The sequence below is a fragment of the Cotesia typhae genome, unplaced genomic scaffold (assembly GCF_013202065.1).
Source record: "Cotesia typhae breed Kobodo isofemale line unplaced genomic scaffold, CoteBio_Ctyphae contig_22, whole genome shotgun sequence".
Lineage (NCBI taxonomy): Eukaryota > Metazoa > Arthropoda > Insecta > Hymenoptera > Braconidae > Cotesia > Cotesia typhae.
Genome location: NW_027423728.1, coordinates 2,458,703 through 2,481,296, shown reverse-complemented (window position 1 = coordinate 2,481,296; position 22,594 = coordinate 2,458,703). Strand labels below are relative to the sequence as shown.

Genomic DNA, 22,594 nt, shown 5'->3' with positions numbered 1-22,594 from the left:
ATATCAAAAATGATTGAATTAAAGATTTTTATAACAAAGAATATTTTATAAAAAACTATAAAAATATTTCACAGGAAAACCATAAAAAAAAATATCTAAACTAAAATATGTTATTTTTATTTAATACAAAAAAGATAATTCAAATGATTAAATGAACAATATGTACACATAATTAATAACTTAAATGCTAACAATAAATAATAATATCAATACATAAATCTATACATAATAACAAACATTTAAATATATCTTAAAAAAATTTTAACAACCAAAGAACATCTCTCAGATCATAAATTTCAACAAAAAAAAAATCAGTGAGATCCATCGACTCCAAAGTCACTTAAAAAAAAAAAAAATTCACTTTTTCTTCACAACTTTCTTCACCTTCTTCGCAGCTTTCGCTTTAACCGGGCTCTTCTTTACCTTGTTAACAGTTTTGGCCGGGGAGTTGACCTTGACCTTGGATAGCTTGGCAGCTGGACCCTTGACTGTCTTCTTCTTCGCAGCGATAGGTTTCGCGATCTTTTTCACAACTTCGACCTTTTTGACAGCCCTGGGACTCTTGACAGCTTTCTTCACAGGAGTCCTGACCTTTTTAACAGTTTTAGTCGGAGCTTTCCGTCTGCTGGTGGTTTTGCTTGCAGGTTTGCTTCCTCGTTTGGTAGCTTCACCATGAACTGAGAGTTTAAAAGATCCAGCAGCGCCTTTTCCCTTGGTTTGGACCAGCCCTCCGCTTTCGACCGCAGCCTTAATATACTTCTTAATAAACGGCGCCTGTTTTTCAGCGTCGATTTTGTAAGTTGTGTTGATGTACTTCTTGATAGCTTGCAGCGAAGATCCGCTTCTATCCTTCAAAGATTTGATCGCAGCGTTCACCATATCCGCAGTTCGCGGGTGTGTTGGTTTAGACCGCGCTGCTTTTTTTGCCTTAGTGGCTGGTTTTTTAGCCAATGACATCGTTACCAAGCTGTCAGTCATCTTCAGAACTTTTATTTCTTCTTTAGATTGTTTTTTAATCTGGTTGATTAATTAATTATTTTTTTTTTGCGATTAATTTTCTGTAAATTATTACAACTTATAACTGTTGTTGTTAAACAATAGCACAGAGTTGCTAGAGTCGTTGTAAAGCGCGGACCATGGAGAAAGATCGCGACTGTCTTGTGCGCTATCAAACCGCCGATAGTCCATTCTTGTGGTACCGATTCGCATATATTTTTGTTAATTACATTGACTTGTTACGAAAAATTCCCATTAATTATTATTTCTTCCATAATAAGAATATTTGATATCACTATTGCACCAAAAAAATTCCTTAAAATTTATCAGTTAATATGTTTAATCGACGTAAGCTCGAAGGAGTTAAATTGTGCGGCTAGTGCAATCAAAGCTAAGATTCAAGTTATTTAAAATGGTAAATATCAATTTTAAAAAATACGCAGTGATAAGTCAAGCGAAGATTCACGGGCTGCTGGTTCAATAGTTTTTTTTTTTATTTTGCGGAAATTGTTTCTATACCGAGGTCTTCAAGTCGCGGGTCTGGTGCACTTTTCCGCGGAACTACGCTGCGTTTAATTAACGCGAGGATTTAAATTGGCAAGTATGGTTTTTTTTCGGAGTTTTGGAGAGTTGTTTTGGTTCACTGAGCTGAGAAGGGGCGGGAAAGAAAAATTTTTAGAAAATTTACGGAGGACTTTTTTATTTATTAAAAATATTTAAACTCGGCCGGCATTGTCGACTTCTGTTTAGATGTTTACTAATATACAACCGGATTATTTAATAATTTGTTTATTCGGCTGGGATTTTAAGAGGGGGTTAGAAAGAAAACAAGTGAAGGTATTGAAGATTGGAGATGTCTGCTGATAAACTTATCAGGTTCGTGAAGAAAAATTTGAGGTGAGTTTTTTTCTTAAAAGGTTTTAAAGTAATAGGATTTCTTTGTAAATATGGTCATTTATTTTTTTGGTATAAGTAATTGTTAATTAGTTATGAAAAAAATGTAAAATATTGTGTACATGAAAATTTATAAGGTGTAGAGATTTGCAAGTTTTTGTTTTTGAATGGAAAAATTAAACTATTGTAAAGAGTTGAAAGATTCATGAAGAAATTTTTTTTTACTTCAATTTGTAATAATCAATTTTTTATTTTATAAATTATAATGTGTTATTCTAATTACATTTTATAGAAAATAGCATATATATTATACAATTTTATAGATAACGTCCTTTGCCAAAAAAATGAATTGTTTTAGAGATATATTTTTATGTACATTTTTTTTAAGACAGTAAATTTAGTAATGAGTATTAACTTTGCGTAGTACGGGAGAATTTGCGAAAAAATTAGTCAAATAATTAATTAATGATGTGTTTTAATTTTTTTTTTTCATTAATTAAATTGAAACTTAAAAATATCGTTTTTTTTTCTTTTTTTTTTTTTTTTTTTTTTTCCTTCAATTTTCTTGGTATAATTTTGTCAATGAAAATAATTTTCAAAATTTTTAGACTTCTACTAATTTCAGAGGCAAATTATCGATTTAAAACACATAATTCATACAAAGAAATCGGATTGAAAAATTAATAATAAAAGTTGAACCTTTCAGTGTAATTTCTTTATTACAATTATTATTTTTTTAATATTTTCGATTCAAAGATAAGAATGTACTTCAAAGAACTTCTTTTAATGAGTTTAATTTTTTAATTACTCAAGTTCATAAAGTATAAAAATTTTAATTCAAGAGTATTTATTTTTTAGATTAAAAATAATTATATAAATTTATCCCGCCTTTTTTTTTTTTTTTTTTTTTTTTTTTTTTTAATGAACCATAAAAAAAAGGATAATAATTAATTTCCAAAAATTTTAATTAGTAATAAATGTCAATTATTATAAAATGTAGATTTTAATGAATAATTAAAATAAATTAGAGATAAATTAAAAAGAGCGTAACTAGAGAAACAAAGCAAGCGCACATTTACATTATTATTATATAAAAAAAAAAAAAAAAAAAAATAATAAATTTCAAAGTGAGAGTATTTTACATTGTTGTGTTTGATATTACATTTTTCAACATGTAAATATTTTATATTGACGTTCATTAATGTTATAAGCGGAGTGGGAAAAGTAAGTGGTATATAGAAATTGTAATAGTAAATTATGAGCCACTAATACACGCAATTAACAACTGTATTATTATACAGTCTGTAGTGTGAGTTTATAAATGATAAATGTGTGTGTATTTAGAAATAAAAGAGAAAGATCCTTGGTGCACTATAGCTGCTGCCACCATCCACCGTTCGTGATAATCAAGATCATTTGATATATCGGACGCGAGTTGTGCGAATCTCTTTGTTTCTACTCAGCCGCTGAGTTGTTTAAATATAAATGTTAAATTACTAGTTCTTTCAATTAGTCATCAACTATTTTATTGAATCATTTGCACTTCAAATAAAATACTTTGTGTTTCTTTTAATATTTACAAAACATTATCAAGTTTTTAGTAATTAAAACTATAATTAAAGTTTAAAAGTCAGATTATTTTGGTAGTCTAAGTAGTAACCATGGGTACTAGACAATCAAAATTATCTAAAGATTTGTCTACAATACCACCAGGAAAATTTTCTCCGTAAGTTTTTTTTTTTTTTCCCAATTAATTAATTACATTTTGGAGTGGAAAACTTTGTTTACTAATTTCGTTTTTAATTATTGCGTAAATTGCTGATAAAAGTCACGGGAAAAATTATGATGTTACTTTAGTAATAATTTAAAATTGTAAAATAAATAGATTACATATAATTGTAAATTCTTATTTAAACACTTTTAAAGTTAATATATGAAAAATTGTAAAATTAAAGAATCAATTTTATAGAATTCTCAAAATCTTTACAATCATAAAAATTTAATATACTTTATTAAAAAAATAAATTAAAAATTCACCCGCGCTCATACTCATTTTCATAATACTGAAGTTAACGGTCAACTGTCAATTTAAAAAATTTTTTTAACAAATTTATTTATTACAATAAAAAAATGCTTCTAAAAATTTTCACTTGTAATTTTTATTAATTTTCACATGTGAAACTTTTTAATTAAATTTTTTTAATAATTTAATTGCTATAAAATTTCAAAAAAAATTTTAATATCTGTCAACTTCAGTGTTATTCATTTTCTATAATTAACAACAATAAATACTTATTAATAATAACTATAAAATCACAATTATCTTAATTATAAAATCATTATAAATAATAAAAAAAAAAAATCCATATTTTTTTCCTGAAAAAAAATGCAAGACAAACACAAATAATGATCTAGCAGTTTATCAAATTAAAAAAAAAAAAAAAAAAAAAAAAACAACAAACCCGATATCTTGATTGAAATTCGTGTGAAGTGCACGCAAGCAGAGTCAATCAGCTGTTAATCAGCTGACTAGTTACGCGCTTCACAATTTTGTTGTTTTGAATGTAAAAAACTCTGTGTAAAGATCTAAAAAGTAAAAAAACTAAATTGTTAAACAAAATTAAAAAACTTTATCGATAATTACCGTTAGGTCACTTGAGTTGAACTTTGTCTGTCATAATTATTTCATTAACTTCCTTCAATTGAACTATCTGAAACTAGAAGATGTTTAAAAATTTTTTTAACAATTCATTACCGATATCCAACTGTTTAAAATGTCGGCAACTAAACAGGTAATTAATTTTTTTTATCTCTTCCAACTGATAAATAAATAAATAAATAAATATACAATGTTTAAATTAAGACGCATGCGCTTTACCGTATTTGTACTATTGCACATCTATATTTATGTTATAAATGTGTAGGTACAATACTTGCGTATTTGTGTTATGAAGAGAAGTAAAACCGAACGATCCTTTAGCTTTAGCTCTTTTCCCCACCACGCCCTTCAAAAACGTCACGTACGTATAAAACCCACCACGTCGACGTAGAACGCTGAATATCTGTTGACTGTCGGGGTCGTACGATGTACATTTTCATTTGACGAGCTCTACTCAATAGAAACCGGAAACTTCGTCCGAGTACTTCACTCACGTCACTTTTACTCTCACCCAGTTACTTAATAACTTTTTTTTACTCCTAAAATTATATTTATCAATATAAATTATTAAGTTATCAATTATTTATAGAGTACGCGAAAATACTCAAGAGTTTCGTAAAACTAAAAATTTACACTTGCCTACAAATAATTTACCAACCATGGAGCGGGATCAGTTAGGACAACGTGGACCAGGTGACGAAATTTCGGCTAATCTCGTCCGTGGGCTTGATCACCTTCGAAATCCTCAATTAAATAAGGTAAGTCTTGATAATTTCAATAATTATTCATAATTTTTAAAAATTATTTATTCACTGATAATTTATTCATTTATTTTTTTAAAAGGCGCGACAAGTTATACGTAACATTAATTTATCAAGTTTAGTTCTACAATTTTAACTGACTCATCATGACATTAACGTTATTAAAAAAAAATGCATACATATGTATTGGTGTATCGATTAACCGAGTGGTTAACACGTGAAAAATTTTAAATACTAATTATATTTATTTAAAATTATTACATATATATTGTAATTATTATTTAAATAATATAAAAATAAAAGTAATGTATAAGTAATTTCAAATGCGACCTTGAAGTAAATTTATATACGTTTCATAATATAGACAAAATGAAATGATGCACATAAACAATTAAAGAAATTGATTTTACTGAAATGTTAATTGTACAAAAACGAGGAAAATTCCAGTATGAATTTTTAAAATTGTTTGTCATTAATACAGTAAAGAACAATTAAATTAACAATAAAGGTCTGTTGATTAACCTGATGAACAAAGTTCACTTGACTAAATGTTTAAATTAAAAAATTCTTAATTTTATTATTCATTATAGTTATGATTATCAATTGTAAGTAGGATTGGCCAGATGAAATATTATATTTTTTATTTAAAATAACGTATACACATTCTTATTTAGGTATCGATCGACCTGAAGAGCCTTAGCAAGTTTTACAGGTACAAAGAAACATTACACAGCAACGGTATCTACGGACATTTAGAAGCCTTTGTGTACTCCAACCTGGCATGGGGTTGAACCCTTGGTCATTAATTTTCATTGACGTAGTCCACGAAGGACTAGACTTACTTTAGTACCTGACCTGTCCTGAATAGACAGTACTGCAGTTTCTAAAATTTTCTTTAAATATTTTATAGATAAATTGTGAGAGTTTTTTCGTTTTCCTTAAAATTTTTTCTTAATACAAAAAATGGACAAAGATTGGTGGACGTTTGTTTCTAAAGAAAAATTATGGATAAGTATTCCTGAAGCACTTTTGTCAATTGACGGAAGGGTAATTTTAGTTGGTTATTGCTTGTAATTAAAATATCTACTATTTATATTATCTACCCACAGGATAATTGTTGTTCAATTAGTCAAATTGCTCATAATATTTTAACTTTATTTATCTTAAAACTCAGTAGATTATGAAGAGATATTTTGAATGATAGCATCGAGTGTAATAACGACCTTGATGGGTTTGTAATTGTACTTTCTCGGAACTCGTTACTTTTAATGTCCGTGAAAATAAAATTTAAATGAAAGTTTTTCTCGGTACAGTTACAGTAGCAAGTACCAGCTTATTGTTTTATTTATTTTTTTTTTATTTTATTTATTATTATTTATTAAAACGGATGAGTAATTTTTATAATGATTGATCCGATGTAAATATATGATTCAATTTATGTGTGTTAAAATGGGGTCGTCAACATCAGAACAAAGAGGGTCGATCGATTGAATTGCTAAGCACTGTGAAAATATTTTATTTGGCCTATCAGAAAGTAACAAAAAGAGTTTTTAAAAATTGAAATAAATTGTAAAATAATATTTTGTATTTCTATATTAATATTTTAAATATTTTTATTAATCTAAATATTCGAAGAACGCAAAGTTATTTAGAATTATCAATAAGTGAATAATCTTTTGATTACAATTGATTATTCAATTTAGAGATAATATTTGAATACTTTCTAAATAGTATAACGGGTTCTTCGACCTCGTGCGTTAGCGAGGCCGAAGTCCGAGATAAATAAATTTGGCTTACCTGCTGGATTATTGTTGGGCGCCAGGAGCTAGGCTCCACTCACGTCGTGTTCAGCTTACTCGGACCGAAACTCTTCGTCGGGGTGACGGGTAAAAGGTGCAACCTAAATTAAAGAGGAACTAGGAACGATCGTCCGGGTACTAATAATTCGCCGAAATCTTAGTATTAATTCTAATTTATTGACAAAATGAAATAAATGGTCGCCGGAATAACAAAATCACAATAATCAATGTATCAAATTTCGCACGCCGCAATTAATTCAATAATTAATAATTAACTTCGTCGAAGAACAAGCCGCAAGAATTTAATTAACAAAATTAAATGTCCAAAGAATCTCAATATCAAAATCACAATTCATCCATTAACAATAAAATTCCCAAAAATAAACCAAAATCGGATGTCGCGATTAATTTAATCGATTGTAATTAAATTTTTGCAAGAACTAAAACCAACGTCGCATTTAAGTTCAATAATCATTAAAGAGTGTGGCTATTTGCACTTACCCGTGCTGGCACGGAGCACGGGGAAAATGGTCATTTTACCCGATTTCGGCGAAAGCACGGGAGCACGGGTTGGTCAGATTTCAGAGCATTTGGTAATTTACCCGTGCGCATGCGCCGAAATTTTCTATCAAAAAGAATTTTCTAACAATGGGAAGTGCGTCGGTCACAATAGTTGACAAGCAATTCTCACGTCGTAGTCGATTGTTCAAAATTATCGACAATCCGTCGTAAGAATATTTATAAATTATTCACGTCGTCGTAATAATTACTTTAAATCAATAAGTAACAAAAAATAAACCAGTGTACAGCAATTGACAAGAAATATCACAGTGTAAAAGAAACCTCAAAATATCAGCGTCCGTTTATTGTAGCGGGAGCACGTGGAAGAAGGAAAAATGGTTTGGTTGTTGCCCGCCTGGTTGCACTCCCCTCTCTCTGGGCCCTTGATTCTCTTAACGCTCCAGAGATGGCTCTGTCTGTCCAATTTTCCAATATCGACTTATTTTGATATATTGACTGGAGCATTGGCTCGCTCAACAGCCAGCTTGACAACTCCGCGCCTGCGCCACTCGTTCAGCCCCGTAGACTGACCAGTCCGTCGTTTGATCCTCGGGTCAGCTTTCCGTCGTCGGTGATTTTCTCAGGGTTATCCCACGTCGATGATGCTCGTCGATGATCCTCTTCTCGGGTAAAATGGCTGTCGTCTATAGTACCGAACAATACTTCTTATCTTAAAACTAACTTATTATCTAACTCAAATGATCAACCGCAATTTAAATTGATTTCGCGCGCAGTTGAGCTTCGATCGTTTTTACCCGCGCGAGGGCGACTCGGTCGCGACGAATCCAACCAATGACCTCATACTGCACCTCAAATCAGTGTGGCCAGATAGTGCGATTTTTTTACCCCCACTTTGTACCGCTTTCAATATAGTCAGATGAAAGTGTCCTACAAAGTGGGGGTAAGAAAAGAGCACGATCTGGCCACACTGCCTCAAATACTAAAGAGATAACGTTTTTTTTTTTGTTGATCTTGATAAGTATATAAATTTAAAAATAAAAATCTAAATATTTTATTTATTTTATACTTTATTGCCTAACTTTATTTAAATAAACTTTTGTGGAGCCTATTGAAATATTTTAATTGAGTGAATTAACGGAGCTCTATTAATTGGAGTCACATAAAAAACTAACCCCAATTTCGCCGTACGGCGGGGGAGGGGAAACGCTTAATGAGCCTATGTTCGAGGATGAAGAGGACGACTTTAATCTGACAGAAAATTATGAAACTAATAAAGACATACAGAATTCTCTACTATATACAAGTTTAATACAAGAAAATCAAGGACATGAAAATTCTCAACGCACTTACCTTAATAAAAACGGAAGAAGCAGAACAAGTAGCCCAAATGGAGATCAATCGATGATTAAAAGAAGGAAGGACGAAAAGCAAAACAATATAAAAAACATGAATAAATCAGCAAATGTATCCAAAAACGGTGACCAGGCGTTTAGTAGCACAAATAACTCACAAAGCTCTGGATTGCAGTCAATAAATAATGGAGTCAACGACATCAACAAAAGACCAATGACAACAATTTCACGCCAAAACAAAATTTTCAAGCTCCTATAAAATACTTAAGAACAGACAAAGGTCCTTTTCTCATTCATTTGAAACAGTTAAATATTGAAAAGAGGTCGAAAAATGTGGTTACTATAAGCAGAGAATTACAAAAATGTAAGGTTAACTTCAAGCTCATTGAAACGCTCTCCAAAGGCATATGGATCCTAACATTTGATAAAAGTGAAGAGGCCAATAAAATTGTAAACAACACTTTTATCAACAATCACAGTTATGAAGCCTTTATACCAAGAGAAAAATTATTCAGAAAATGCGTAGTAAGAGGCATTCCAACAAATGTAACAAAAGAAGAATTTATTAGCTCTGCTAACTCTCCTCACAACCCTGACTTATACATAATTGATTGCTATAGATTTCAAAAAAGAGCGATCACTGAGAGTGGACCAACGCGAGTTAACACAGAATCTATGTGTTTCACAATTAGAAGTACAATTCTGCCGAAATCTATTATTATATTTAGAACAAATCTGAAAGTAACACCGTTCATCCCTGCAATCAGACAATGCTATAAATGCGGAAAGATGGGTCACATTAGCAAATTCTGTAAAGAGATAGAAAGATGTTTGACATGTTCACAACCAAGACACCAAACAGGAATCAACTGCACATCAGCTCCGAACTGTATTAATTGTGGACAAGCTCATCGATCGACAGATAAAACATGTTCTGCTATCATTAAAGCCAAAGAAATCAGCCTTATAATGGCGTACGACAATTTATCTTTTATTCAAGCAAGAAAGGTACTTGAGAACAAAGATAAATCATCAACACCAGTACCTTTCTTCAGTAAGGCTAATTTCCCTAATTTGCCTCACACTACAGTTCCTACGCAGTCCAGTACACCAATCTCTTACAGACAACAGGTTGCTTTTAAACTGACACCACCAAATAATCCTAACCCTGAATCTATCAAGAACAGTCTTAAAAATTTCAAACTCTCTAAGTCGACGTTTACTGATGAGGCTACCCAAAAAGCCATTAAGCAATTTACTGAATTAATTACCTCAATACCAGATCCAGAAAAGTTCTGGCCAAGAATTTGGAAGACAATGGAACTACACGTGTGGCAAAGCCACACTCCAACCTCACCTTAACGTACATTCTTTTCAATCATGGAGATGGATCCCAATCAAATTCGGGTTCTTCAATGGAATTGCCGGAGCAGTCGTACTAAACTTCCTGAACTTCAATGCAGATCTTCCAACTTTGACGTAATGTTACTCTCAGAGACTTGGTTAAATAAAGACATTCATTTCGCTATCAAAGGCTTCGATGTGATAAGAAGGGACCGTATTAATGATGTGGGGGGCGGGATAGCGATTTTAGTAAGTAATAATCTTAAATATAAAAGAATTAATAATTTATACAATTGCAGAGGTAAGATAGAACTATGTGCAATACAAATTTATTTAGATGACTCTGTACTTATAGTAGTTTCATGTTATAGGCCTCCTGATCAAAATATCGATGAATCCTCGTGGGCGCGTTTCCTGTCTCAATTTGGTGAAAAGTTTCTCGTAGCTGGTGATTTTAATACTCATCACCCACTATGGGGTGATCGCATAAGCTGTGACGAAGGGAGAAAATTGTTCAATGCATTAGAAAAAACGGAGGTTGGGATTTTAAATCAAGGTCAAAGTACATACTTTTCACGCCAATATGGCTCAAATTCCGCTATAGATCTAGCATTTGTAGATATACCGTCTTTAGCATTATATAATTGGACTGTAGAACAAGATTCTTGGGGTAGTGACCACTTTCCCATTTATATAATACTTAACGCAAGATCAGAACTTAAAAACTCATTTAGATCATCCAGACTAGTTAACAGTAAAACAAATTGGGAATTAATTGAAAAAAATCTTGAAAGCTGTGTCGACCTTTGCGCTGAAGTTATCAATAATATAAATATTGACACTCAGGCTAAATACACAACGTTCTTAGCTTTAATTACTGATTGTATCCACAATGCAAACACAACCATAGTCAGTAAAAATATCAATAGTAAAAAGAAGATCAATACAAAAAAACCTAATGCTGCTCCCTGGTGGAACAACGAGTGCAAAAAATTAATAAGAGTACGAAAAGCAGCCTTGCTCCAATTTAAATACAACTCCAGTAGAGAAAACTTTGTAAAGTTACTTAAAGCTGAACATAATGCGAAATCTGGTTTAAATAAAATAAAGAGAGAAAATTTTAAAAATTTTTGCGACACACTGACCAAATATACTAATCCATCTTATATTTGGCAAAAATTAAAAAGCTTTAAGAACAGATGGAATACATCTAATTTAGCCAATGAATATTCAGAAGAAAGGATAGAAAATGTTAAGCAAGCTATTGAACAGTTATGTCCATCCTGGGTGCCGCAAAACGAACCGGATTTTTTCAACGAGGGTGGAAACAAGTTCCTCGAAGAACCTTTCTCAATGACAGAATTAGACATCGCATTGGATAAATGCAACCCCAAAAGCAATCCCGGATGTGATGGAATAGACTATCAAATCCTCAAAAAATTTCCACAAAAATTACGTGAGCTGCTGCTAAATTTGTACAACGAGATTTATCTTACTGGGTCATTTCCCAATGAATGGAGAGAATATACGGTCTTTTTTATACCTAAAGGCGACTCCAAAAAAGTTCGCCCGATTTCTTTGGCATCCTGCATCTTAAAAACCTTGGAAAGAATGCTAAGCATGAGACTGAGCTGGTGGCTAGAGTACAATAAAAAGCTACCAAATAAGCAATTTGGCTTCAGGCGAAGAAGATCGTGTATGGACAATTTAACCTTACTTACCGCTGAAATACTGAATTCTTTTGATGACGATGAAATCTTAGCAAGCTTATCCATTGATATTAAAGGCGCATACGACAACGTTTTGCCAGGGGTTCTAATCGAAACTTTAAAGGATATAGGAGTTCCAGAGTTATATCTCAGAATTGTACACAATCTAGTTGGACGTAAGCACTTGACATTCAGGTATGAAGAAATTGATGAAAAAAGAACAGTTTTCAAGGGTCTTGCTCAAGGAGAAGTTCTAAGCTCAATTCTTTACGCATTATATACGTCTCCACTAGAAGATATTCCGTTAGAAAGATGCCAACTCATGGAATTTGCAGACGATACGACCTACTATGCAATTTTTAAAAAGCCTAAACGAGCAATTAAAAACCTAGAGAACACTATGATCGATATTATGAACTTTTTGGACTCCAGAGGATTAGAACCATCTCCTGGCAAAAATCAACTTTGCGTTTTTAGTCAAAGCAAGAAAATAACATCAAAAATATGGTCTCTGAAGATTAGGGGAGAAACAATCAACTCGAACTCGGTTTTCAAGCTTCTAGGTTTATATTTTGATGATTCTCTTACCTGGGATCGACAAATAGAATCGATCAGAGAAAAGTGTATCAAGCCAATGGCTATTTTAAGCTAAGAACTACCTGGTCAGGTGCTGATCCTAGTGTTATGCTACGACTTTATAAAGCCTTAATAAGATCTCGAATTGAGTACGGTGGTTTTTTACTTCATCCATTATCAACTAAAAACTTGAAGAAAATTAGTTATTCAAAATAGAGCCATCAGGGTAGCTATGGGATACAGAAAATCGACACCAATCAATATTATGCTGGCTGAAGCCAAAGAACCACCGATCAGCTTTCGCTTTCAATATCTATGCATGAATTATTTGACTAGGATTGAATCTAATTCTGCTCATCCACTATCACCTGTTCTTGACAAACTGATCACAAGGAGAAACAACCCTACGTTTGTACGAAACTCTAAACCCCTACTACTAATAGGTTACGGGGATTTAATACCTATACAACATTATATAGCCTCTTCTGATAGACTCTGGTGTTACAGCTATGCTTATGAATCGTTATGGTATAAACCAGATATAGACCTAGAAAAAGGATCAATTCTACGTGAAACAGCTGAACCTAATAGCCAATTTTTATCCATCTTCAAATACGAACTGAACAATGGCATATGCTGGTTTACAAACGGCTCCAAAATGAGCGATAAAGAATTTGTCGGCTTTGCAAATTTAAATTCAGCTACTGGAGATGGAGGTATGTTTCGCACAGTTAAATACGCATATATTTTCACTGCCGAAGCCATGGCCATCACGACTACTCTTCAAGCTATATTCGAAAGCAAAGAGTCCCATTTTTACATTTTCAGTGACTCCAGGAGTGTCTTATGTGCTCTTAAAAATCATTATAATTCTGAGCGACAAAAACCAATTATTCTTACTATCAAAGACCAATTATATAGATTATCTCTATCAAATAAAAAAGTTAAATTGTTCTGGATACCAGCTCACGCACGTAGGCATAGGTTTTAATGAAACAGTTGATCAATTAGCCAAAGATAGCATAATGAGAGGTATAGACACTCAGCTTCTAATCCCAGCCTCCGATTTTAAAAACATCTGGAAAGAAAAAATTAAACGTAAATTTGATCTATGGTGTGTTAGTACTGGTAGACAAAAAGGAAAAAACTATTTCACCAAATTCTCTACAAGTAACGCACAACCGTGGTTTCAAAACTTTAAATTTAGACAAAAAACTATTGTGTCAATAAATAGATTAAGGAGTAGTCACACTTCCTTAGCGGAGAGCCTTCATCGTTTTAAAATTGTAGATTCAAGTCAGTGTCCTTGCGAAGAATCTATACAAGAACCTAATCACGTTTTTTTTCAATGTAAATTATTTGATAATCCTAGAACTGCTCTTCTAAATGATATCTTAAAAGTTAAATTTTTCCCCCCTTATAGCATCGAGGCCATTCTTAGCGAGATGAATCCTGCGGTAGTGTTACCGATTTCAAAATTTATTAATTCTATTGACATTAATATCTAATTTAACTTATTTAATATATATTATATATCGTTCTTTTCGTTTTTATTACTCTAGAAACATTTCAAATGCAGAGTGAGCTGTTGCTCGAGCCTTCTCTTATATTTCTAATAAAAAAAAAAAAAAAAAAAACCAATGACCTTCCTCACAACTGGAAAATTGCTTATTTAAAAATAAAATTAAAGTTAAGGTAGTACTACCGGTTTTAGAATTTCTGTTCAGAATTTGATTAAACTTGGCTTATAGGTGCATAATAATATCTTAATTAACCAGTTAAATTTTTGGAGGCCTACAGAGAACTGAAAAAAGATATTAATATTAAAAAATTTTTGCTTTTACCATTGATTCTTATGGGATGCCCGAGTTTATATTTTATTTCTCAAAACTTGACGTTCAGATTTCAATGAAATTAGTATCAACGGAAAGATAATTTTTTTCTTGACATTTTGGTCACTTCAAATTTGTATTTCAGAGCTTGTGACAAGAGTAATTAGTAAATAATTAAGAAAAAAGTGCTATGTTACTCATATGTGGCAACGCTGCTGACGAGGTTATGACGCGCGCGAAATTTAAACATGTATAGAATGCGGTCTTTGGTGACATTATTGTTATACATATTTTTTTTTATTTCAATCAACATACAATATAACAACATACTTTTTATAAATACAATTTTATTATAAAAGAAAGCAACGAGTTACAAAACGTAATGAAACGTAAACATTAAATATTTTTAAATATCTGTGTCTTTACTTTTAAAGTAATTAAAAATTTCGTTTAAAATTTTTTTGGTTTTAGTAACTTTCACAGCACCATTTTTATCCTTACCTAAAACTTGTTCTATACCAGCATATTTATTAGTTTTATAAGCATCTTCAAGGAGTTTGTAAGTTACATTTGCAACAGCCATCTTTTTCCTCATACCTATAGATACACAATCTTTCAGTAATTGAAGTTCTTTCATAGCCTTAGGCAAATTTTCTGAAAGTTTGATTTTATTACATGCATCATCCCAATTGAAAGAAGAGATAATTAAATTATCTGATGTTATTTTTAGTTTCTTTAAAATCTGATCTAATATAATTACGTCATGAAGAGCATCATGTGCTTGGTGATTATCAATCTCCAACTCTCTAGTAATATTTTCTAATTTATTATCACCTTTTTAGTTTTACCAGTCTTCTTTTTTATCACAGGCAGTGAATCACAATACCCTGAAATAATAGCATGAAAATGTTCTTTTAAAAAACATTTATCCAGAGCACTCATCAGACGAGGATAATCGAAAGCACAATTATGAGCAGTTAAAATACATCTTCGTTGGAACAAGCTTAAAAATTCATAGAACCCGATTAATGCTTCTGATAAAGTCACAGTTAGAACAGGTTTACCATGAAGTACAAGCTTACCATTAACTAATCGTAAGCAATGGACTTTACTTGCTTCTTCAGATATCGTTTGAGTCGGCTTGATATAAACTGAAAATTCATATTGATTATGCTTCGCAGCAATTTGAAGTATATCTGAGGTTTTGGAAAAACTACCCGTTTCTAAATCGAATAACACTATAATCGGTTCCTCACAAGTTTTTACATTTGTAATAGGAAGACTTTCATGGAGAGATTGACGTAGTCTAACATTGCTCTCGTACATAATACCTTCTTTAGCTTCATTTTTATTTTTCAAAGCAACTTTAGATTTTTTTAATGCAATGCGTTTCAACTTAGCTGCTCGGGTCAAAGAATTAGCATATCTTTTTTGACTGAAAGAGTCAATGTTATCACAATATTTTTACGATAAATCCCAGATGACATTTTTAAATTGTCTGTTAAACGAGTAATATATCGTTCTCCTAAATTCTTTTACTTATTGCACATGCTACTCTTCCATCTCCTGCAGCGGACTTACTGTACAGTCGAGTTTTTGGAGCTTTACTCACAATCATTGCGTTCAAGCTCTCATTAGGATTGCTGGAAGCTCCACTAACAAACTGACTTGACTTAAGTGCTAAATTTTCAAATATTTGTTTTAAGGCCTCGAATAAATTTGGGTCTTTAAAACCGTCACCAATATTTGTGTGTTGATAATTTTCAGGGTTTGTTTTATAACTACACCAATTCCCACAGTCATCATGATAGTTAAAAGCATGATAAGGAATGTTTTTAATAGCTTGTGCCATGTTAATTTCATGTCCTTGATTTTGTGATACACAGTAGTTGAAACATTTTTTAAATATTGAATAGCATTAGTATTTAATTCTTTAAAATTCTTACTTATTTTGTATAATTCACTAACGACACCTTTTGATGTGTGATTTTTATCAGACTGTTTTAAAATTTCATGGTCATTTGCCGCTCTAACGGCACAAATAGAGCTACTATCGTTGTCAGCGATGAATATTCCAACTTCAATATTGCAGGCTCGTAAAGTTTGATTGTCTTTAGTCAGAAGAACAGCCGCATGAGGCTCCATGGCCTTAGCACTACCTACGAAGTTCATGCGACAATCATGATCACTGGGCAAATGACCTAGATCGCATTTAGCGCATTTGCGATTTAACGTTACATACGCAATAACTTTTTTTGAAAAATATCCTATCAAAGCTGCTGTTCCTGATAAACTATCATACGTTCTTCCTGTGCCTCTTGTGAACCATCCCATATCAAAAGACACTGCAACGCGTATGATCTGGTCATCTGAAATACTCTTATTTTCAATATCAGATTTACTTGAGGAAGGGAAGAGGAAATCTTCTTGGGTATTGGAAGATCTGAAAAAGCAAAGAATAAAAAATAAACGCATGTATTTTTTAGACCTCATTATTTATTAACATTCGCTATGAATGCCGAAAATGTTATGTTGATGATAAATGCCGAGAGGTGAATAAACATTACTAAAAATAATTTATAATTAGTTCCCAAAAATTAATAATTAAAATATAAATAGTGTATATTATGTACAATTTCATCTCAAAAAAATTTAAACAATAATCGTTGCATTATTAACAAGTTTTCATCAAGTAGAATATATTCCTAAAATTAGCAAACTTTAAAATATTACTAAATATTTTTACAAAAAGTTACTTTAACATGGTGCTATGACTTACAACATAGTTTTCAAATTTTCATCATTTTCAATCGTCAATCGTCGTTCTTCTTGAGCAGCTTTTAGGCAACTTTCATGGGCTAAGCTTTCAATACCTCCAATTACTTCTTTTTCATGAGTTTTAAAAGTTTTCCAATTCATTTCTGGAATATCCATTGCAGTCAATACTTTGTTTATGTGGGTATTTCCCATTCCACTATTCATAGAACCTAAAATAAATAAATAAATTACAGTATTATCAATGGTCCAAAAATATATTATTAAACATGTTAAACATTTTAAATATAATTCTAATTAAAACTGTTTAATTTATACCTACCGACTACGAGCTGAGTATTAGAGTCATAATGACTGTTACCATTAGACACCAAGTGTTGTTTGTCAGTTGATACTCCACTTGCTTTATTACACCTTCTACACTTGATAAACAACATTGATGCCAATCCTATTCGTCTTTCAAATTCGATATCCGTTAGTGATAATATAGATTTACAATAAATACAAAACATATTTTTCCCTAATGTTTTCAAATGAACAATTCGACGACCCGAGTCATTGTCATTGGTTGTAGGGTTAGGTGACGTAAACTTTCCATACTCGTCACTTAATTTTTTTGCTAATTTAACATGATTCACATATTTATTATACCTTTTTCGGTTACTCTTTTACCTTTCCAATGAAATATTTTTTTTTTATGATGTGATAAATTTAATTCTGACATTTTCATAATGCATAACCCATAATTTTTATAAGTAAACAAATGTTTGCGCTATAGACTCTTGCGCATGGTCTTATTTTTTATCTCTTTTACTTTTACACGGTGTTGCCAAATATAAATACTATGCTAGTCAAACTACACATAGCACTCATTTGACACTTGTGGTATCGGTAGTACTACCTTAAATAGGAAACAACTGATTAACAGGTGACGCTAAAAGCGGCCTGTTACAATAGATTTAAATTACAAAAAATATTTATCATTGAATAAATTACCGACGAAATTTTAAATTACAATAGTTAGTTTATTACAGTTTAATAAATTTATTAATTTTAAAAGTAGGCCAGATTTTGCAATTGCCATAAAATGAAAATTGGGTAAAAAAAAATCGTAAAAAACGGATTAAATAAAATTATAACAGTAACTTATAATTAGACGCCAGTTTATCGCGGTCCTATAATAGAAGTGTTAATTTTTTTTTATCGCATTCTTTTCCAAGGTCATTCGTGGTTCACACGGTCATGAGTAGTTCCAGTTTTATTTGGGTATTAACCGCTAAACACTTCCGCATCAGCTGGCGTACTAATCTTACGCGATATCGCTATGTTGCGTCACAAGAATAATAACTCATACCTCTAAAATTAAAAATACCTAGATTAAAATTGAATTAAAAAATCATTTACTCAACTTAAATCAACAATAGATAGTAATTATTTAAAAAACCTTGCTCTAAAAAACAAGGATCCTTTCAAAATGGCCTAAGGCCTGACATCAATCAAAAATAAAAAGTGTATCCTTGCATTGTCTTTTTAATTTTAGATTTAAGATTTCAGATTATGCTGAAAAAAATTAATTGTTTGCTGTTATTACATTTGACCAAGGTTGTTTATGTCTTTATCAGTTTTTTACTGGCTATACATCAAGGTCAAGAAATATCAATTTGATCAATTCTTTCTTTAATAATAAATATTAATGATTTTTTGACAAGCAGAAAATTTCTTCATGCATTTATCAAATTAATACTTATTTCATGTAATTTTTTTTTATGGAATTATTAATTTCTTCAATGCAAAAAAATTATTTATATTTGTATAAATTTATTGAAATTCAAAAGAATTGAAGATTTATTTAGCGGAAAAAGTGATGTAAATTGTATATTTTATGAACTTTAATATTTCTACAATTAGGTTATCACTTCCTATCTAAAAAATCAAAAGATACATCAGTTGATGTAAGCTTTACCACTTTTTCATCATAAAACCATACTTGTAATAATACAAATTAACTAAACCTCAATTTAGAAAGTTTTTATGAATTTTTGAGCAATAGTCTGGTTAAAAAAAAAAAAAAAAAAACAGGTCGGATGTAGGCGTAGAATTAATAACCTTACAATAAAACACTAATAATTGCAAAAGAAATATCAACAATGAACTTGCAAAAAATTGTTGAACCAAAATTAAAGTAAATTTCTAATTACTAATTATGAAAGTGTAATTAATAACGCTAGCGTAGATGTTAATTGAATATAAACCTATAATTTGATTGTTAATTTTATAAAAATAAATAATACCTAATAAATTTCAGGGCATGGCGTTCAGTATTGAAGAAAGACAAATCCTGGGGATCCACGGTCTACTTCCAGCAGCAGTAAAAACCCAAGAAGAGCAACTGGAACTGTGTCGGTTGAATTTAGATCGTTACACAGACGATCTGTCTAAATACATTTACTTAACCAGCTTACTCGTTCGTACTTGTTTATATTCACCACAATGCCACTTTCGTGACATTTAATCCTAAGATAAACAAACAAAATTATTACGTTAAAAATATTAATAACAGGATAGGAATGAGCGTCTGTTCTACCGTTTGCTTGGCGAGAACGTCGAGAAGATGATGCCTTTGGTCTACACACCAACTGTCGGGCTCGCGTGCCAGAAATTCGGTCTAATCTATCGGCGTCCCCGGGGTCTCTTCATCAGCATCCACGACAAGGGACACGTGTATGACGTGGTGAAGAACTGGCCTGAACACGATGTCAGAGCCGTGGTAGTTACCGACGGTGAGAGAATTTTGGGTCTCGGTGATCTGGGTGCTAACGGGATGGGCATTCCTATTGGAAAACTATCTCTGTACACCGCGCTGGCAGGCATTAAACCTCACCAGTGTCTTCCAATCACTCTGGACGTCGGTACCAACACTCAATCTCTTCTGGATGATCCTCTCTACATCGGACATCGACATCAGCGAGTCACTGGTCAAGAGTACGATGACTTTGTCGACGAGTTCATGAAAGCTATTGTCAAACGCTACGGCCAGAATACTCTGATCCAGTTTGAAGATTTTGGAAACAGAAATGCATTCAGATTGCTGATCAAATATCGCGATCATTACTGTACTTTCAATGATGACATCCAAGGTACTGCTTCTGTTGCTGTTGCCGGTTTGTTAGCTTCTCTGAGAATCACTAAAACAAAATTGGCTGACAACTCTATCGTCTTTCAGGGTGCTGGAGAGGTAATTTTATTAATTATTTATTTAGATTTTAAATAAAATCAAGCCCAAGATTTTTTACGAAAATACTAATCTTACAAAAAAAAATTTTATGAAAACGTTGTTGAAAATTTAATTTTATAAAAAAAAAATGTCTGATTTTTTTTTTTTTTTTTAAGGTAGTACCCTCGCGACATATAGTGCGAGTAAATTTGAGTATAGTTTAGGATATTTTTGTCTTTCTCACTTGCTATTCCTTACTCACTTCTACTCATGGTTATTTTTGAATAATACAGTTATTTTTGAATAATATTTAAAAATCTAGATGGTAAAAATCAATGAAAGTTTGAAAAAAAAAAAAAAAAAAAAAAACAAATAATAGCTGTTTTTTAATAGTAGTTTAGTTTTTTATGAAAATCTTAAAAAAAGTTTCTTAGTTATAATAAAATATATGAGTAAAATTTTCGGTATCCCGTATATCACAGTACATAACCTCCTTTAAAAATTCGAACTTTGAAATTAAATATCTCTGAAACTAGATGGTCAAAAAATTTCAATTTGCGTCAATCGATGCAGAATTATATGAATATTAATCTGCCAAAATTTAAAAAAATTCCTAAGAAAACGCCTCTGGCGAGGGTACTACCTAAAGACCAATAAAAGAAAGCCGCTTTTTCAAAAATTGAAATCTATACAGAATAATTCAAATTTGTGCTAATAATAATAGAAATTTTAATTTTGAAATTCTGACCTTCTTATTAGTCTTGAGAAAAATCTATGAGATACTTTTTTTATAAAATAAAATTTTTAACAACTTTTATTTGTAAAATTTTTTTATGCAACCAATATTTTCACCGTAATATCAAAAATCTGACATCATTAATTATCATTTGTTACTTTAAAATTAAGACAAAAATCCTAATCAATGTTAAGTAAAATTAAATAAATTTAAATACTTTACAGGCTGCACTAGGAATCGCCGGGTTATGTGTGATGGCAATGATGAAAGAAGGAATAAGCGAAGAAGAAGCAATCAGCAAGATTTGGATGGTTGATTCTAAAGGATTGATTGTTAAAAACCGTCCTTCTGGAGGAATTACCGAACACAAGGCTAAGTTCGCCCGTGATCATGCTCCAATTGATACATTAGTTGAAGTAGTGAAGACAGTGAAGCCCACGGTATTGATCGGAGCCGCTGCAATTGGCGGTGCCTTTACTAAAGAGATTCTTCATGATATGGGAGAATTCAACGAGAGACCAGTTATCTTTGCTTTGAGTAACCCTACTAGCAAAGCTGAGTGCACGGCTGAAGAAGCTTACACTGCAACAAATGTAAGTTTTTATTAATTAATTGACGGGAAATTATGAAGATATTTATTGAATTTATTTTATTATAGGGACGTTGTATATTTGCAAGTGGATCTCCCTTTGATCCAGTGACCTTAAATGGAAAAACTTACTATCCAGGACAGGGAAACAACAGTTATATCTTCCCAGGTATTGCTCTTGGTGCTATTTGCGCTGGTATGAAAACAATCCCTGAAGAAACATTCCTCGTTGCCGCTAACGCTCTTGCGGATATTGTCACAGAAGAGGATTTGGGTTCTGGAAATTTGTACCCTCCACTTAATCACATTCGAGATTGTTCGCTGAAAATTGCTGTCAAAATTATGGAGTACGCGTACAATGAATGTAAGGATTTGTTTTATTAATTTTTTAGTTTAATATTTAGAATTTTTTTTATTTAATTGAAATAATTGTTTCAGCTTTGGCAACCGTACATCCTCAACCGGAAAATTATGACGAGTTTATTAACGCTCAATTATATGATACTAATTACAAAACTGCACTACCTGTTACGTATTCATGGCCTAAACTTTAAAAATTTATTATTGATATAAAATGATAAATAATGAAGTTGTTAAATATTCAGAAACAATGAAAGTAATTCACAAAATAATTATAAATTAATGAACAAAAATTAATAATACATTAAGATCCGACTGATTTTAATTTTGAAAAGTATATTTGTAATTAATTATTATTATATTTAATTAGCTATCACACAATATTAATTTATAATTTTATGTACAGAGGAAAATAAAGGTTTATCAAGTTAGAAGAATCAATAAAATTTTTTAATCACTAAATAGTAAATTTTTAA

At 31.4% G+C, this 22,594-nt stretch overlaps 3 protein-coding genes across 6 annotated transcripts; 1 reads left to right on the top strand and 2 right to left on the bottom strand.

Moving 5' to 3' along the window:
* Nucleotides 1–96: 96 nt before the first annotated feature.
* LOC141524177 (uncharacterized) lies at nucleotides 97–1,081 on the bottom strand. The gene has a single exon (XM_074237870.1). It carries the CDS (start codon nucleotides 976–978, stop codon nucleotides 358–360), a length of 621 nt encoding a protein of 206 aa, XP_074093971.1. The 5' UTR covers nucleotides 979–1,081; the 3' UTR covers nucleotides 97–357.
* Nucleotides 1,082–3,389: 2,308 nt separating this feature from the next.
* Nucleotides 3,390–22,564, top strand: Men (NADP-dependent malic enzyme). 4 transcript variants are annotated; one of them, XM_074238001.1, is made up of 7 exons: nucleotides 3,390–3,616; nucleotides 5,139–5,307; nucleotides 19,525–19,683; nucleotides 19,780–20,454; nucleotides 21,394–21,762; nucleotides 21,828–22,122; nucleotides 22,197–22,564. In XM_074238001.1, the coding sequence occupies exons 1-7, from the start codon at nucleotides 3,552–3,554 to the stop codon at nucleotides 22,310–22,312; spliced, it is 1,848 nt and encodes a 615-aa protein (XP_074094102.1). In that variant the 5' UTR covers nucleotides 3,390–3,551; the 3' UTR covers nucleotides 22,313–22,564. The 4 variants fall into 4 exon arrangements, with proteins under 4 accessions (XP_074094102.1, XP_074094101.1, XP_074094100.1 ...); XM_074238000.1 differs by lacking the exon at nucleotides 3,390–3,616 and adding an exon at nucleotides 4,600–4,682; XM_074237999.1 differs by lacking the exons at nucleotides 3,390–3,616; nucleotides 19,525–19,683; nucleotides 19,780–20,454; ... (1 more) ...; nucleotides 21,828–22,122; nucleotides 22,197–22,564 and adding exons at nucleotides 5,393–5,915; nucleotides 5,985–14,788 and having other exon boundaries at nucleotides 4,710–5,307.
* Nucleotides 17,042–19,518, bottom strand: LOC141524252 (uncharacterized). Its single transcript, XM_074238006.1, has 2 exons — nucleotides 17,542–19,518; nucleotides 17,042–17,431 (listed from the first exon to the last, which is right to left on the bottom strand). The coding sequence occupies exons 1-2, from the start codon at nucleotides 17,729–17,731 to the stop codon at nucleotides 17,220–17,222; spliced, it is 402 nt and encodes a 133-aa protein (XP_074094107.1). The 5' UTR covers nucleotides 17,732–19,518; the 3' UTR covers nucleotides 17,042–17,219.
* Nucleotides 22,565–22,594: the final 30 nt, after the last annotated feature.

What these genes read in the sequence shown, in the direction of transcription:
- LOC141524177 (XM_074237870.1), bottom strand. Translation starts at nt 978, where the DNA reads ATGACTGACAGCTTGGTAACGATGTCATTGGCTAAAAAACCAGCCACT.
- Men (XM_074237999.1), top strand. Translation starts at nt 10,364, where the DNA reads ATGGAGATGGATCCCAATCAAATTCGGGTTCTTCAATGGAATTGCCGG.
- LOC141524252 (XM_074238006.1), bottom strand. Translation starts at nt 17,731, where the DNA reads ATGTTTTGTATTTATTGTAAATCTATATTATCACTAACGGATATCGAA. An exon ending in TAATACTCAGCTCGTAGTCG is followed by an intron (nt 17,432 to 17,541) that starts GTAGGTATAAAT and finishes TATTTATTTTAG; the next exon opens with GTTCTATGAATAGTGGAATG.